We start from the raw sequence: 14,229 nt of genomic DNA, 5'->3' as shown, positions 1-14,229 counted from the left end.
AAGCAGACCAAGACCACTCTGCCATTCCCACAAAATAACCAAATATAACCATATAACAAATATGGTTATATTATAATGACAAATAACTAAAATAACCATTCTCCATTTTTCACAGGATCCCAGGCTTCATTCCTGGGATGCTCTTACCATGTGTCCTCTCCACTTCTCAGGCTCCTGGTCCTCAAATCCCAAACTGACCATGTGATTGCACTCCCCTTATCCGTATTCAACCTTTCTCCTATCTGCAGCAACACATAAAACACTCTTAAAGAAACCCTTTAGTATCATGAACATTTTCCTGAATGTGTTTCTGAATGAAGACCTGTAAACTAAGCTGGAAAATTACTTGCTTAATTTATGGTATTTTTAATGTAAATCAACTGCATTTGGCTTTGATAAATAAGTCCCTTCCCTTCCCAATGTTAAAGTGGGCAGCTTTGCTTCAGTCATTCATATTTCAAAAACCAAGTCAAAATTTATCTTCTATGTTGTTCAATTTATGCCAAATTTACCCAACATGAGCAAATTGTCAGTGCAGTTATAGCATTACACAGAATTAATATGTTTATATAGAATTGTATCATTAAACTGAATACAGAACAAATTAAATATACTCTCTAGCAATACCAGACAGTGATTAGGCTTTTATAAGAAAACACAAGAAGTGGACCTATATGGTGCCTATACTGAAAAGTTTTTCATTACCTTTATATTTATAGATAAGCATAATGTCCTTATCAAATTTGAGCTGGAAATAAAAGGGAAAATGAGGAGCATAGAGGCTGCAAGACCATTTGAGTGTCCAAATGTTTTGGACATGCAGTGTGAGTCAAAGGGAGATCAATACAGGATTGCTACAAGAATGATCAGCTGCTGATTTGTTTCAATTTTATCTTTATGACTTTAGTAATACAACAGGAATGTGTATGGGCTGGTAAACTTCTTTGTCTCTGCATTACAGTAGTGCTTACTGTGCAAAATTAAGTAATTTGAAAGATAGTTCATTTTTAAAAATAGATTTATATCAAGAACTTGATATAAATTTCCTCAATTAAATATATACAGAGCTAGGATGAACTGAATGAGCCTTCTTATTGTGCCTTTTCCCTCTTGTGAGGACATTTCTCGAGATGGTTTGAAAATTACTGTCTCAGGTGGTTTCTGATTGTTATTTTCAGACATCCTTTGGGTATCCTTTCCTGAATGTGTTGGGTATGTTATTTATGATCTCTCATAGGACTGTGCAGAGACATAAAGGTAGAGTAATATAATTTTGTAGCCCATATGCAAGTAGTGGTAAGGCTTTCAGTGATCCAGTTAATAAGACAACTATTTTACACTCAGTAGGTGCAAGCCTGTACTGCTTCTTCTGTTCCACAACCACAGGTCTTCATCAGATTCACATCCCTAAACTGACAGAAATCTAACACAGAAAGCTGGAAGTTAATAAATCTCCACTCTCTTTAGCTTTAAGAGCTACCTAAGAAGTCAGACAAGCATTAGAGGCGTTGCAGAAGCACCCAGAGGGAGAATGGTGCTGCCCAGCTGGAGAGGATCTCTTGGGCCACCCTCCAGCAACATTGTTTTTTCATAGGATCCATGGTCTCATCAGCTGTGTTGAGTATTACTTGATCTTTGCTAAGTCTTCCCAAAATACTCTAGCAGTGTTGAAAAGCTGTAATCTCATTTGCAGGATGCACTTAATGCATTTTTCTCCAATGATGATACCTTTTTTCTTCAATTAAAAATGCTAATCAAAAGAAGTGTGCCCAGAAAATAGGGCAGTAAGCTGTTTGAGAGTTCCTTAAGACCATCATTGTGTCTAAAGTGGACCAGATGAAATGTGCTTTTCTTCTCATCTTCTTAGTGTACTTAATGCATCCATTTCCTTCTTTTTTTTCCCAACTTCTGCTCTTTTCCAACTTCAGTCAACTGATCCTTTTGTTTGTGGTCTTACTCCAACTTTCCTCACTCTCCAAACTTAGTCACAAAGGCATAGTGCTTCACCTAAAGTGTTCAAGCATTTCTTGAACCCTTTTTTTTCCCTCTTCTGCCTCATGCTGTTTACATATCCCCAGTCCACGCTCACGACGGAAATTGAAAGGTTTATTCATTGCCAGTCCTGATATGCAGTGTGCACATCTTTTTCTGCTCAGCTAGACATCCGAAACCAAATTCATGCTAGATTGCAGCAGAAGTGCCATTATAAAGCATATTTGATATGTGGGAGAAGCAGACATTCACTCATTATAATTAATAGTGCTGGCAGCATTAAAAATGGATGCTACAAAATGCCTAAGTGGTCTGTACCATCATTTGAGTCCTAAGGTGGAAAGAGTCAGCTGCATATGATCTGCCCATTTGCTGCTAGAGGCTTTTTTTTTTTTTGTCTGTATTCATATTTAAGAAGTGCACAGAAATTGCTATCAGGTTTTTGGCACAGCCATTCCAGGCTCTGATCAAATACATGACTCTTGCCCTTTCAGTCTGAATTTACTCTTCTTTTGATCTAGCAGTACGTTGATTTTTAAATAGTGTTGTGATTTAAAGTAGCAAAGAAGGCAGACCATTTTTCAAAAGCTCTGTCTTTCTAGTTGCTCTTTTTTTCTTCTTTCAAAGGCTTCTCATCTCATTACATGAATTAGTTTTTAAAACTGAAGTTGCCTGACCATACTTGCTACAACACAACAGTGCTTTCTGGACCTGCTCCTGTCCCTAAGGGAAACAGTGATTTATTTTTTCTCCCAAACTTGAACTGAGCAAAATTAAGTCATTTGAAAGCTACCTCAACTTTTCTGCTATTGCTGTTATCCAGTGTCTATCTATGGATATGGAATTTAGGAAGAATATAAACCTATCTGCTTAAGAATTGTTTTATATCTCTTATATTTTAATATGGACATAATTTACATTCCTTAGTTATATATATAGATTCTTCCTTCTCAGGTTCTGTAAACCTGCCTGATTTAGTATAAAATATTTTAAAGCCAAGGGCAAGAATTTTAAGAGAGACCTTGATTACTGACATTCATTTGTTACATCACTAGTGTATGTCTCAATCTGAATATTTTAAATATAGCATTACAAGACATGGAGTGGCTTTTTCCATCCTTAAACATTGTTTTTGGAAATTTTTAAGCTAAATATGCTAAATGGAAAGTGAACCTGGTAGCATTCATGTAGTACTTTGCTTTTCCCATGACTTTGCTTGCAAGTGTCCACAGTCAGTTCAGTCTCAAGAGAGGCCTGTGAGAATTAAACAACTCTATTGTCTAAACTTCTTGTCTATCCTTAGATTGCACCAGCTTCTCACAGTGCCATTCTGTACCTAAAGTGTACATTTGCCATTTTCACAGAAAATAATAGTTACATCCTGGTTCTGCTGAGCAGAATTTTCCCTTAGTGTTCCACCATTGCTCCTCTTCTTACTTTTGCCCACTCCAAAGAGCAGTCTTGTACACTTGGAGGAGATAAATGAGAAGAGAATACAGCTGAGGCAAGCAGCAAACTTTATAGCAGCATCAGCCAATGGAGGATAAAAATTTTAAAAAATAGCCTATTGTCAGACTTATTTGACATTTATTTGTCTTCAAGTGCTTGACTTTATAAACTTATGTTTTATTTGATGCTGTCTTAAAGTATTATTTTGGAGAGGGAGTTAACATATATCTCAGTATGAAAGGCAGGGCAGAAATTTATTATGGAAGCAATGTAATGCTGAGCTGTGATCTCCAGCATTGTTTTTTCTTTGTCTGATGCAATAAGGGTTCTTTCCAAATGTATAAAACATTGAAGATTATTAGATTATAAGATTAAAAAAAAAATTGTTTGGATAGTTGTTTTTGTACCTGGACCTTTATGATGAGAGTTTGTTAGCCTCTGTGAAATAAGTTGGTCTCACTTCATTCTCAAAGGGCATATTTTCAATTCATAATTATCTTCATCCAATAATTGAGGATGTGAACAGAGAAGGCAGAGAAGGTATTTTTACAGGAACACAGTTTAAATTACATTAGTTCACAGAGGGCAGAAATGAAGCAGGAGTCAGTGAAGGCCACCACTTCTACCATCCATACTACTCTGGTTTTGCTGATGCAGATAAAACTTGGTTTTGCAGAGCTCACTATTTAGCCTTCACGTTTTGAATGCACAAGGCATGATGTAAATTCATCTTCAGTTGCCTACTAATTAAAAAGTGATTCATTTCAAACTGTTTTTCAGAGGAAGGAAACAAAGGTTATGGACCTGTTTTTGAAGAGCAACCCATTGATACCATCTACCCAGAAGAGTCCTCGGATGGGCAAGTTTCAATGAATTGCAGGGCTCGAGCAGTTCCTTTTCCTACATACAGGTAACCTCTCTCATTTTGGTTTTCAGGTCTTACATATTTTCCTTTGTGAATATTTCAGGTTGTGGTATTAAATGGGTGACTGTCTTAACAGGTCAGTCTTCAAAGCAAGAATTTTGCAATTTTTGAGGAAGAATCAACCTTGATTCAATCTGCAAAAATGTCTAGTCAGTTCTAAAAATAGTATGTTCCTATGTATATTATATATATATATATGCACACTGGAATACTAAAACAGATGCAAAACAAGGGAAAAAAGGTGACCTTAGAAAAATTATGAAGAGGATATCTTTCTAGTTTAGGTTATGGGTGACTGAGGTTAGAGTCCTTGTTCTTGGTTGTTTTGGTGTTTTTTTCTGTATTTTACTCTGAAAGAAGTAATACTGGCTGTTTTGCCTGGATATATTCTACATCCTGTCTTGCCTTTGTGTACACCCATATTGTAGAGAGATGCTCATGAGTGTATCAGCTATGCTGCTGAAGACATGGAAAAATTAATCCTGAGAAAGTTTCAACTAATTTCAGTAGAGATTCACACATGTGACCTCTTTCACAATAATTATGTTGTTATTAGCAGAGCCATTCTGTTTTGTTGTGGGAACTCAGGGCATTTGAATTAGTTTATTGGCTATTATCTAGTCATTATGCACTGAGAAATGTACTTAAGATTGTCCTTATTAAGACCATGACCAATTTACCACCTAATCATGGGCAGAGAACTACTGTCATAATGCTGAGGGCAGATGCAATTTCTTGCTAGCAAAAGATATCAATTTCATTAAATTATCCTATGATCCTCCCCCATTGCTCACTTATGCATCTTTCTAAACTGTGGTTGCTAATACAGCGATAGTTGATCAGTCTGCTGGCTGGTATTTTAAATCTATTATAATCTATTGTGGTCAACTATGGTATTCTTCCAACAAAACAGCTTACACAGTCTCCATTGCCTTCTTTTAAAATACTCTTACAGGTTGTCTACATGTGAAGCACCACCTGTGATTGAAGAATTTGAGGGGAAACTATCATATCCCCATCTTCACAAGTTTTTCTACACAGTATTTTACTGTTTCATTTATTTCCACTCCATGTGCTTGGAAAGGACTGGAAGTATGGAGAGATCATACACCTTTAGATTCAATATCCCTTTGAAATACTTACTCATCACTTCCAGTCTGTCCAGAGATGTCCTCACCCTCTCTGCAAGACTTTGTAAATACCCCATCTATAGAGTGACAAGAAGCTCTACAGGAATTTTAGCATTATCTGTCATGGGCTCTGCAAAGTCTGACCTAGTGAAGTCACTCTGGAACATTTGCCTCTCACCTCCAGAGCTCTTCTATCTCGGAGCAGATCTGACTGTTATTGCTGATAGCTGATGTGATAATTGCAGTATAGGATGAGGCCACTTTCCTTATTTCCTGACATCATTATTTTAGTCTGCCTCCAAGCATCATCTTCATTTCTTAGCCCCTCAACAGTTCATGAGCCAAAATTCTCCTGTTTCAGAGGCAGATAAGTCATTACTGCTACTTCAGTTCTCTCTGACCACCTTCTTAGTCTTATGTTCTTATTTTTACTGTTTGTTAAGGATTAATCGACTCTCTCTTCTGTTATATGATAATATAACCTTGCTATTTATTTGTGTTTCTGGGAATCTATTTTAAAAGATTTTCCTGTCATTGCTGGAGCCTCCCAAAGGAAGGAAAGAAAATCTACTTTCACGGGGACAAGACAGGAGTTCTTTAGTCCCTCATCCTGCACATCACAGACCTCAGCCTACTGTGCTGTTACTGTGACCTTTTCTGCAAATACATGCTAGTGATTAACAGTGACCTTTTCCTGTAGAACCTCCTACCATCTTTAGAGATTTCGTTGGTCTGCTGGGGTTCTAGAATTTCACAGATTTCATCAAACTTCTCTTTCTATAGCCTTTCTTCAGATATAACCCTTGGATTGTTCCTAACTCATCTGTAGATATCTTTATATGTATATTTCTGCAATTTTACATATCAGCTGGAAGAAACTCAGATCTGCCTTGAAAAAAGAGAAGAGGAATAATAGATAACTACAAATGTTATTAATACACCTTTCCAAACTACAATGCAATTTATAGGAAAAACAGATTTGTTTCCAGCTCAGTAGAGAGACTTTTTTTAAATTCAGTGCATCCCATTGGATGTCATGAGGCATCTTACTCTGCTTTTTCATGTATGTGGAACACCATGCATGTGAGAAATCCAGCTGAACCTGGTGAGAACTGCCTGTGTGTATGGAGCTCCTCACAAACACAGCTTTTGGGGAATAGAGCAGCTGCCATTTAAGAGGCAAGGTCTGAGAAAGCAGATCTCCAGAGTTCCTGATGTGCACTCACTTGGATAACTTTGTTAAGGTTAATTTTTTATACTACAGAGTAGGGTTTTTTACAAAGGAATATAAATAATACTTTACTCATAAAAAAAAATATTTATAATGGAAATATGATTGTGGCTTGATTTTAAATTAATAAATTCAGAACAAAAAATTTGATGTGTTTTTTTAATTCTTACTACTCAGTCACACTTTTTATGCAGTATTATCCTAATCTATTTCATTGCAGCATAAGGTGTCCTCATGAGTTATTCCTAGGTATTTCTCAACAGGAGATTTATTATTTGTTGTACAGGCATATGCTATACCTCACAGGACTGAAGTGATATTCTAAAACCTAAATTCTATTTACTGCATCTTGAAAATCCTAAAAATTCTGTATTCATTTTTAATTCTTTGTTTTTAAATACCACTTTTCTACTGTTTCTTTCTATGATGATTGCAATTCCAGTTTCCAAAGTATTCTGTGTATTTCAGTACATCTGCAGTTAGGACAGAATACATAGGGTATGCTCTCTCGTTTTCAAGAACTAATACCTGCCTTCCCCTTGTTACAAAAAAAAAAAAAAAGGATTTACATTGAGGTGATATTAAGATCTTTAAATGTATTTGGTCGCATCTTTCCTGTTCATGCGGAGGAAACGTGCGGTTTCTTTCAACGAAGGTTGTGGGCTCCCTCTTGTGGGCACAGTGCTAGAACCATGGATATGAGTCGTGGGTACTGGTACCACTGCTTGGTGAGCAGCTTTGTTGGAGTTGTTAGAAGTCAGCAAGGGCCAGACGTGGTCCACTGAGTTCCTCCCGTAATCATTGAAGTGAAAATTACATTTACTCAGCGACCTGGCTGCCAGGTTTTACTGTAATTACTGTCAGCAGTCTGAAACTGGAACTTTTGGGAGACCTATAAAGTTCATCAAATTATGCCTCTTGCTTAAGAAAAACCTAGTGTGTATATATAAGCATATGACTAACTTCCTGTATAGTATATTCTAATTTTTCAGTTGTTTTTCAAATATTATTTCTTACCAGGTTTGTTTTCCTGATCCAAATCTTATGTCTGTTTTTTGGTTTTTTAACAGGTGGAAACTCAACAACTGGGATATTGATTTAACCAAGGAGCGCTACAGTATGGTGGGAGGCAGACTTGTTATCAATAATCCAGAGAAATCAAGGGATGCTGGAAAATACGTCTGTGTAGTGTCAAATATCTTTGGAACTGTCAGAAGCAATGAAGCCATGCTGAGCTTTGGATGTAAGATGGCATTTACATCAAAATATTGAAACATTGTTAGCTTGAAATGCCTGATGTTTTACACTGCAGTGTCTCCTGATAAAATATATTATAGCTGTATTACTCTGTAAAAGCAATACCTCAAGTGCCTTAGTCTGTAGAGATGAACACAAAATACCTTTTGTAAGCATTTTTGATTCTTCAGCATTCAGCTGACATGACGACCCTCTTAGTAAATATTAAATTCTTAATTGAAGAGACTTATGGAGCCAGATCTTGAGGTAATAATGTCCAGATTCGCTTTAAATGATGGTAGAACCTGAAGGGAAATAGCCACAGAAGAAAGATGCAAACGGGGGCATATGGTGATGAGGCTCTACTGCTGTGCAAACACAGCTGGTGTACCTGCAGGAGGAAAGCTTGGCATTTCTAGGCTATGATGACCCTTCTGGGGAACATTTCTGTCAGATTCAGACATGCGTGAACTGGTCTTGGGAATACATGCATATCCACAGACCTGCACTCTCAATAAATGCCAATAAATGCATGCATTGTAAAGAACTGATGTACTGCATAAAGAGTAATGTAGCATTTCACAGAGTGAAGACAGAATTTGAGATTTTTATTTTGCCTTAGAATGCTTTTTTCCCTGGGTATATCTTTTCATCAGAGGACAAAAAAGAAAAACAAAAAAACCCACAACAAACTAAACCAAACAAACACCAAAAAAAAACAACCCGAATCCACTCTTGTCTGGTGACCATTCACAAAGTTCTGTGTGTCCTTTACCCTGATGTTAAGTGCTTAGTGCCCCTCTTGTTTTTCAGCAGCCTCCATGAGCAGAATTCACTCCTTACAGTATAAGATCAGAGATTATGTGAAAAGTTCTCATTTCTGCCAGTATTTGGACCGCATAGAGTGGGAGATGTCTCTGCCCATGAAAGAGCATTGGAACTAGATGATCTTTAAGGTCCCTTCCAACCCAAACCAGTCTATGATGCTATCAAGGAAACTCCAACTGTAATGAGGTGATGAATCACATAATGATTGATCTACTCTTAGTGTTTTACACAGTATATTTTCTGGAATGAATAGATGATAAGGTTGGTATTTCCTACTAATGAAGAAAGCATCAAGATTCAGTTTAAAGGATATTTATTTTTTACTTAAAGCAGGCATCAGTGGTTCCAGTCCTGAACAACCAGGGAGATAAAAGCTACAATAGCTGTGTTTCAAGTTGAACTGATACACACAATAGTTGAAAAAGTACAGCCAAAACAGTCCTGAAGGATGTCTTCCTGCCTACCAACTGGCAGATTGCATGAACGTAACATTGATAATTAGTGTACTGGACAATTACACTGAACAGAACATAAATAACATTTAAGTGATAATAAGCCAAGAGGATGAAGAATAGAAACTAAAAATCCCACAGTTTTCCTTCCCTTCACTTTTTTAAACTAGATCTGGATCCCTTTCCACCTGAGGAACGCTATGAGGTTAAGGTCCGAGAAGGTGTTGGAGCAGTGCTTCTTTGTGAGCCCCCTTACCACTACCCAGGTAATCCAGCTCAAAGTGTGTTTCATTTTCAACTACTTGAGACAACAAGACAGAATAATATTATTTTTTTTTTAAAATCTATTAAGTTAACTTAAACAGTAGCTTTTCTGTAGCTTGATAATCCCTATTTAGGTTAGGTTTCCATATTGGATATATACTTGTAGTTGTTCATATGTAAAGGATAAGGTTAGTAAACAGTTTTTGATTTTAAAAATAGCATGACTCAAACTAATATGGATGATTTAGGGGAGGTTTGGCCTACTATTCAAAAGACCTGAGTACCTATCACTGTGTCACTAATGCACTGGCCTTTCTACTGGCCAGGACCCAGCTCCGTTCCACCTAACAAAGTCACCACAACACAAATTACAGTGGTGAGGTGATTTATGCTCTGGAAGTGCCATTCTCTGAGCAGTAACTGCTGAAGAGCTCTGCAGGGATCATGTCCTCAAGCATCTGAAGTTCCATCATAAGGGATGAATTTGGCTGTTAGCATCTCTTTTACCGTGTAAGATGGGATAATGTTTTAGCTTTTATACTCTACCTGCAACACTGGCAAGGCCTCTCCAACCTCTCAGTTGGGCCAGGGCAAGACCCTGCTGCCCATCTCCTTCCACCCCACACCGGTTCCTATGGGAAGGCTGTGCCCGTGGGGATCCATGCAGGCTGTAGCTGGGTCCACAGCAATCTGTGCTCCTGGCAGCAGTTCCCCAATGTTCAGTGTAGGTGACTCCCGAGACAAGTACATTCTCTCTGACAAGAGGTGCCTCTCCAAAAGGAAAGATCTGGATCGGAAGAAGCTAGAAATCAGGGTGAAGTGATTTATATGCCGACAGCAGTCCGTGGCTTAAGTAGCTAGTAGTACCTTTTTTTTTTAATATTGACTAGAAAATATTTTCCTCCAGATGATCTCAGTTACCGCTGGCTGCTAAATGAGTTCCCGGTGTTCATTGCTTTGGACAAGCGACGCTTCGTGTCCCAGACGAATGGCAATCTTTACATTGCAAATGTGGAAGCATCAGATAAGGGCAATTATTCGTGTTTTGTGTCCAGCCCTTCAATAACTAAGAGTGTATTCAGTAAATTTATTCCACTCATCCCACAGGCAGACCGTAAGTATTTGTTGGAAATACTGTGTACATGCAACATTCTAAGCGTGTTTTAATTTTGCTTAGTCATAACTACAGGTCTCTGAGGATAATCATATGGCAAGTTATAGTGGCTACTGCAAAATGTTATTTTGTTTCCATGCACAGAGGTCCAAATCATTACCATCCTTGGTGAAATCTCTGTGAAGGAAATCTCCCTTGCTGGGTTAGGAAGTGGCTGGAGGGCCAGGCCCAGAGAGTGGTGCTGAACGGTGCTGCATCCAGTTGGCAGCTGCTCACCAGTGGTGTCCCTCAGGGATCAGTGTTGGGCCCAGTTCTGTTTAGTATCTTTATAGATGATTTAGATGAGGGGATTGAGTCCATCATCAGCAAGTTTGCAGATGACACTAAGCTGGGGGGGTGTGTGGATCAGCTGGAAGGCAGGAGGGCTCTGCAGAGGGACCTGGACAGACTGGAGAGTTGGGCTGATTCCAACGGGATGAGGTTCAACACGGCCAAGTGCCGGGTCCTGCACTTTGGCCACAACAACCCCATGGGGAGCTCCAGGCTGGGCACAGAGTGGCTGGAGAGCAGCCAGGCAGAAAGGGACCTGGGAGTCTGGATTGACAAGAAGCTGAACATGAGCCAGCAGTGTGCCCAGGTGGCCAAGAAGGCCAATGGCGTCCTGGCCTGTAACAGGAACAGTGTGGCCAGCAGGTCCAGGGAAGGGATTCTTCCCCTGTACTCAGCGCTGGTGAGGCCACACCTCAAGTACTGTGTCCAGTTCTGGGCCCCTCAGTTCAAGAAGGAGATTGAGGTCCTGGAGCAGGTCCAAAGGAGGGCAACTGGGCTGGTGAAGGGACTCCAGCACAAGTTCTGTAAGGTGAGGCTGAGGGAGCTGGGGCTGTTCAGCCTGGAGAAGAGGAGGCTCAGGGGAGACCTCATCACTCTCTACAACTCCCTGAAAGGAGGTTGTAGCCAGGGAGGGATTGGTCTCTTTTCCCAGGCAACTCTCAGCAAGACAAGAGGGCACGGTCTCAAGTTGTGCCAGGGGAGGTTTAGGTTGGACATTAGAAAGAATTTCTTTACGGAGAGGGTGATCAGACATTGGAATGGGCTGCCCCAGGAAGTGGTGGATTCTCCATCCCTGGAGATATTTAAAAAGAGACTGGAAGTGGCACTCAGTGCCATGGCCTGATAACTGTGGTGGTAGTGGATCAAGGGTTGAACGTGATGATCTCAGAGGTCCCTTCCAACCCAGCCAATTCTATGATTCATTCACAAATTTTCTTTTGTATCGTTGAGAACATTGTTCTCACCCCGAGAATCCATATCTCTTTTATGTAATAAGCCCCTTTATTCATCCCAAAATCCTTAATAACTTCTCTGATCTTGGCCTTTGTTCAAAGGGATATGACTATGAAGCAGAAACTTTATTTAAAAGTTGATAAACATCTTGAGAAATTGTTGGGTTGGTTTTCTTTTCTCCCTAGGAAATCCCCTATGAACATGGAAAATCCTTTTCCACTGTTGAAATTTCCTATCCAACAGTGGCCTAAGGGCTTTGTGTCTCATGGCCAGTCACCTAGGACACCCATGTGACTTTATGTCACTAAATTTTTCTCTACCATTTCTTCATGAAAACTGCATGTTTTCCAAATGGTAACCAAGTCCCCTTTTGCCATTTTAGGCTGTCAGTCACTAGAGCCTCATAAATCCATCACCAGGATTTCAATGCCCCTTTTATCTGTTAAATTTCCCATATTACAGTGAAGAACTGTGACTGAATTTGGGTGATTACAAATCCGTGATCTTTATCTAAATTTTCCATGGCCAGTACTCACACTGAGATCTTCATCTAGAAGAACTGAAAGAGGATTCCTGCAGGGATCACCATTAGGTAGATTTGATTACATTTGCATCCCTGTGGCCTCATTAGAGTGTAGATTTGCTGGCTCTGACTCCTTCATACTCCTACTAAGATAATATTGAGTGTAAATTCACAGTAATTCAAAATACTCCTTCCAGGAAAATAGAGACTCAGACTTGTCTACCCACACGTGCAGTACATCATCACAGTTCAAGTGAAGTAAATAAGCCTATATTAAAGCATTGTGCTGTAAAAAATGTTAGGCATAACCATCTCAGAGAAAGATAACTCATTGCTGAGTAAAACAGTTTTGCTGTATTATTAAAAGTTCAGTGCTAAATCAGACATTGTGGATGGCCAGGCTATTTATTCACCATGAAGAATTGTAAGAACAGTTTTCTTGAACTGTTGGAAGTTTTTATAGCTATATTTCTGCCCTGTCTTTTCTGAGAATCTCTTCTTTTCATTTTAGGTGCAAAAGTATATCCTGCTGATATCAAGGTGAAGTTCAAGGACACGCTCGCTCTCCTGGGGCAAAATGTGACACTGGAGTGTTTTGCTCTTGGGAAGTAAGTATGTTTTAAAGTTATTGTAGAGCACTGCTTGCTTTCATATTCCAGGGAATGAAAATACATTTCATCATCAAACACTTTTTTGTAGTCTACACTTTAACAGCCAGTTCTTGAACATGCTGATTTGTACTTTATTGTACCTTTTCAAGTCCGGTTCCTGAACTCAGGTGGAGTAAATACCTTGAACCCATGCCAGCCACTGCTGAGATAAGCATGTCTGGTGCTGTTCTTAAGATCTTCAACATTCAGTATGAAGATGAAGGACTTTATGAGTGTGAAGCTGAAAACTATAAAGGAAAAGATAAACATCAAGCAAGAGTTTATGTACAAGGTAGGTGGAACAGTTTTATTCTTCACGATTTATGTTGCTTTTACTTATGTTGGAAGTATCTTTGTTCTCATACTTGATGTCAGTTCTGGCTCATTGCATCATCCTGACATACTGCTGTTCAAATTAACAGAGCAAAATGAAACTCATGCACTGAATGGCAGGAATAACATTTGTGTATTAATTGAACACCTACTCAATTTGTCTTGTTATGGTAGCAGTATATACACCTTGGCAGCAATTCCCATTAGTATGAATATAATTATGCATAATGGAAACTAAATACATTTAGAGTACTTGAAGTGAAAGAGAAGCCAGGAACAAAAAAATAACATTAGATATGTTAATACTTCCTTGTTTCCTCATTCCATTTGTCTCTTCTGGTTTTGCTTTCTTACTAGCTGAAGTTAATTTTTTATTCCTTTGGCCTCTCTCCCTTTCCCTTATGCAACTGGTTAAATGAGAGAACCAATACTATATTTTACTGCTCATATTGGAATAATCCCAAATAATTTGGCTCCTTGGCTGAGACTTATGCCATAACACCATGTCCTGAAAAGCTTATACGTAACACCTGAATTATGTTCAGAAGATTTCTGTCTCTTTTAATTGACTGTATGGACCATTTCCTGGGTTTAGATCCTCAGCTAAGTGCTTGAACTTTAGCAGGAATAATTAACAATCGGTGTGGAAAGGTTGTGAGAGGTTATTATAGGCAAAGTTAATAAATCAATTTGTTTGCTTTGTAAAAGCTGGGATTTTTTCAATATTAATTTCCAAAATGTCTTCTCTAGACCAACAGAATGTTTTTCTTGGAGACTCTTTCAGTGTATAGATCGTTTTGCACAATTCTATGTAATAA

The 14,229-nt window shown here is 38.7% G+C and overlaps 1 protein-coding gene across 3 annotated transcripts in view; it reads left to right on the top strand.

Moving 5' to 3' along the window:
* CNTN1 (contactin 1) overlaps positions 1-14,229 on the top strand; it is a 244,928-nt gene that overhangs the window by 164,918 nt on the left and 65,781 nt on the right. For all 3 annotated transcript variants that reach the window (XM_071733630.1, XM_071733631.1, XM_071733632.1), the window contains 6 exons: positions 4,222-4,351; positions 7,798-7,970; positions 9,414-9,509; positions 10,415-10,621; positions 12,940-13,036; positions 13,189-13,370. In XM_071733630.1, coding sequence (XP_071589731.1) covers positions 4,222-4,351; positions 7,798-7,970; positions 9,414-9,509; positions 10,415-10,621; positions 12,940-13,036; positions 13,189-13,370 — 885 coding nt within the window. The remainder of the gene's footprint in view (positions 1-4,221; positions 4,352-7,797; positions 7,971-9,413; positions 9,510-10,414; positions 10,622-12,939; positions 13,037-13,188; positions 13,371-14,229) is intronic.

The sequence above is a fragment of the Heliangelus exortis genome, chromosome 1 (assembly GCF_036169615.1).
Source record: "Heliangelus exortis chromosome 1, bHelExo1.hap1, whole genome shotgun sequence".
Lineage (NCBI taxonomy): Eukaryota > Metazoa > Chordata > Aves > Apodiformes > Trochilidae > Heliangelus > Heliangelus exortis.
The sequence above is the reverse complement of the archived record's forward strand: the minus strand, read 5'-3'. Positions and strand labels throughout refer to the sequence as shown.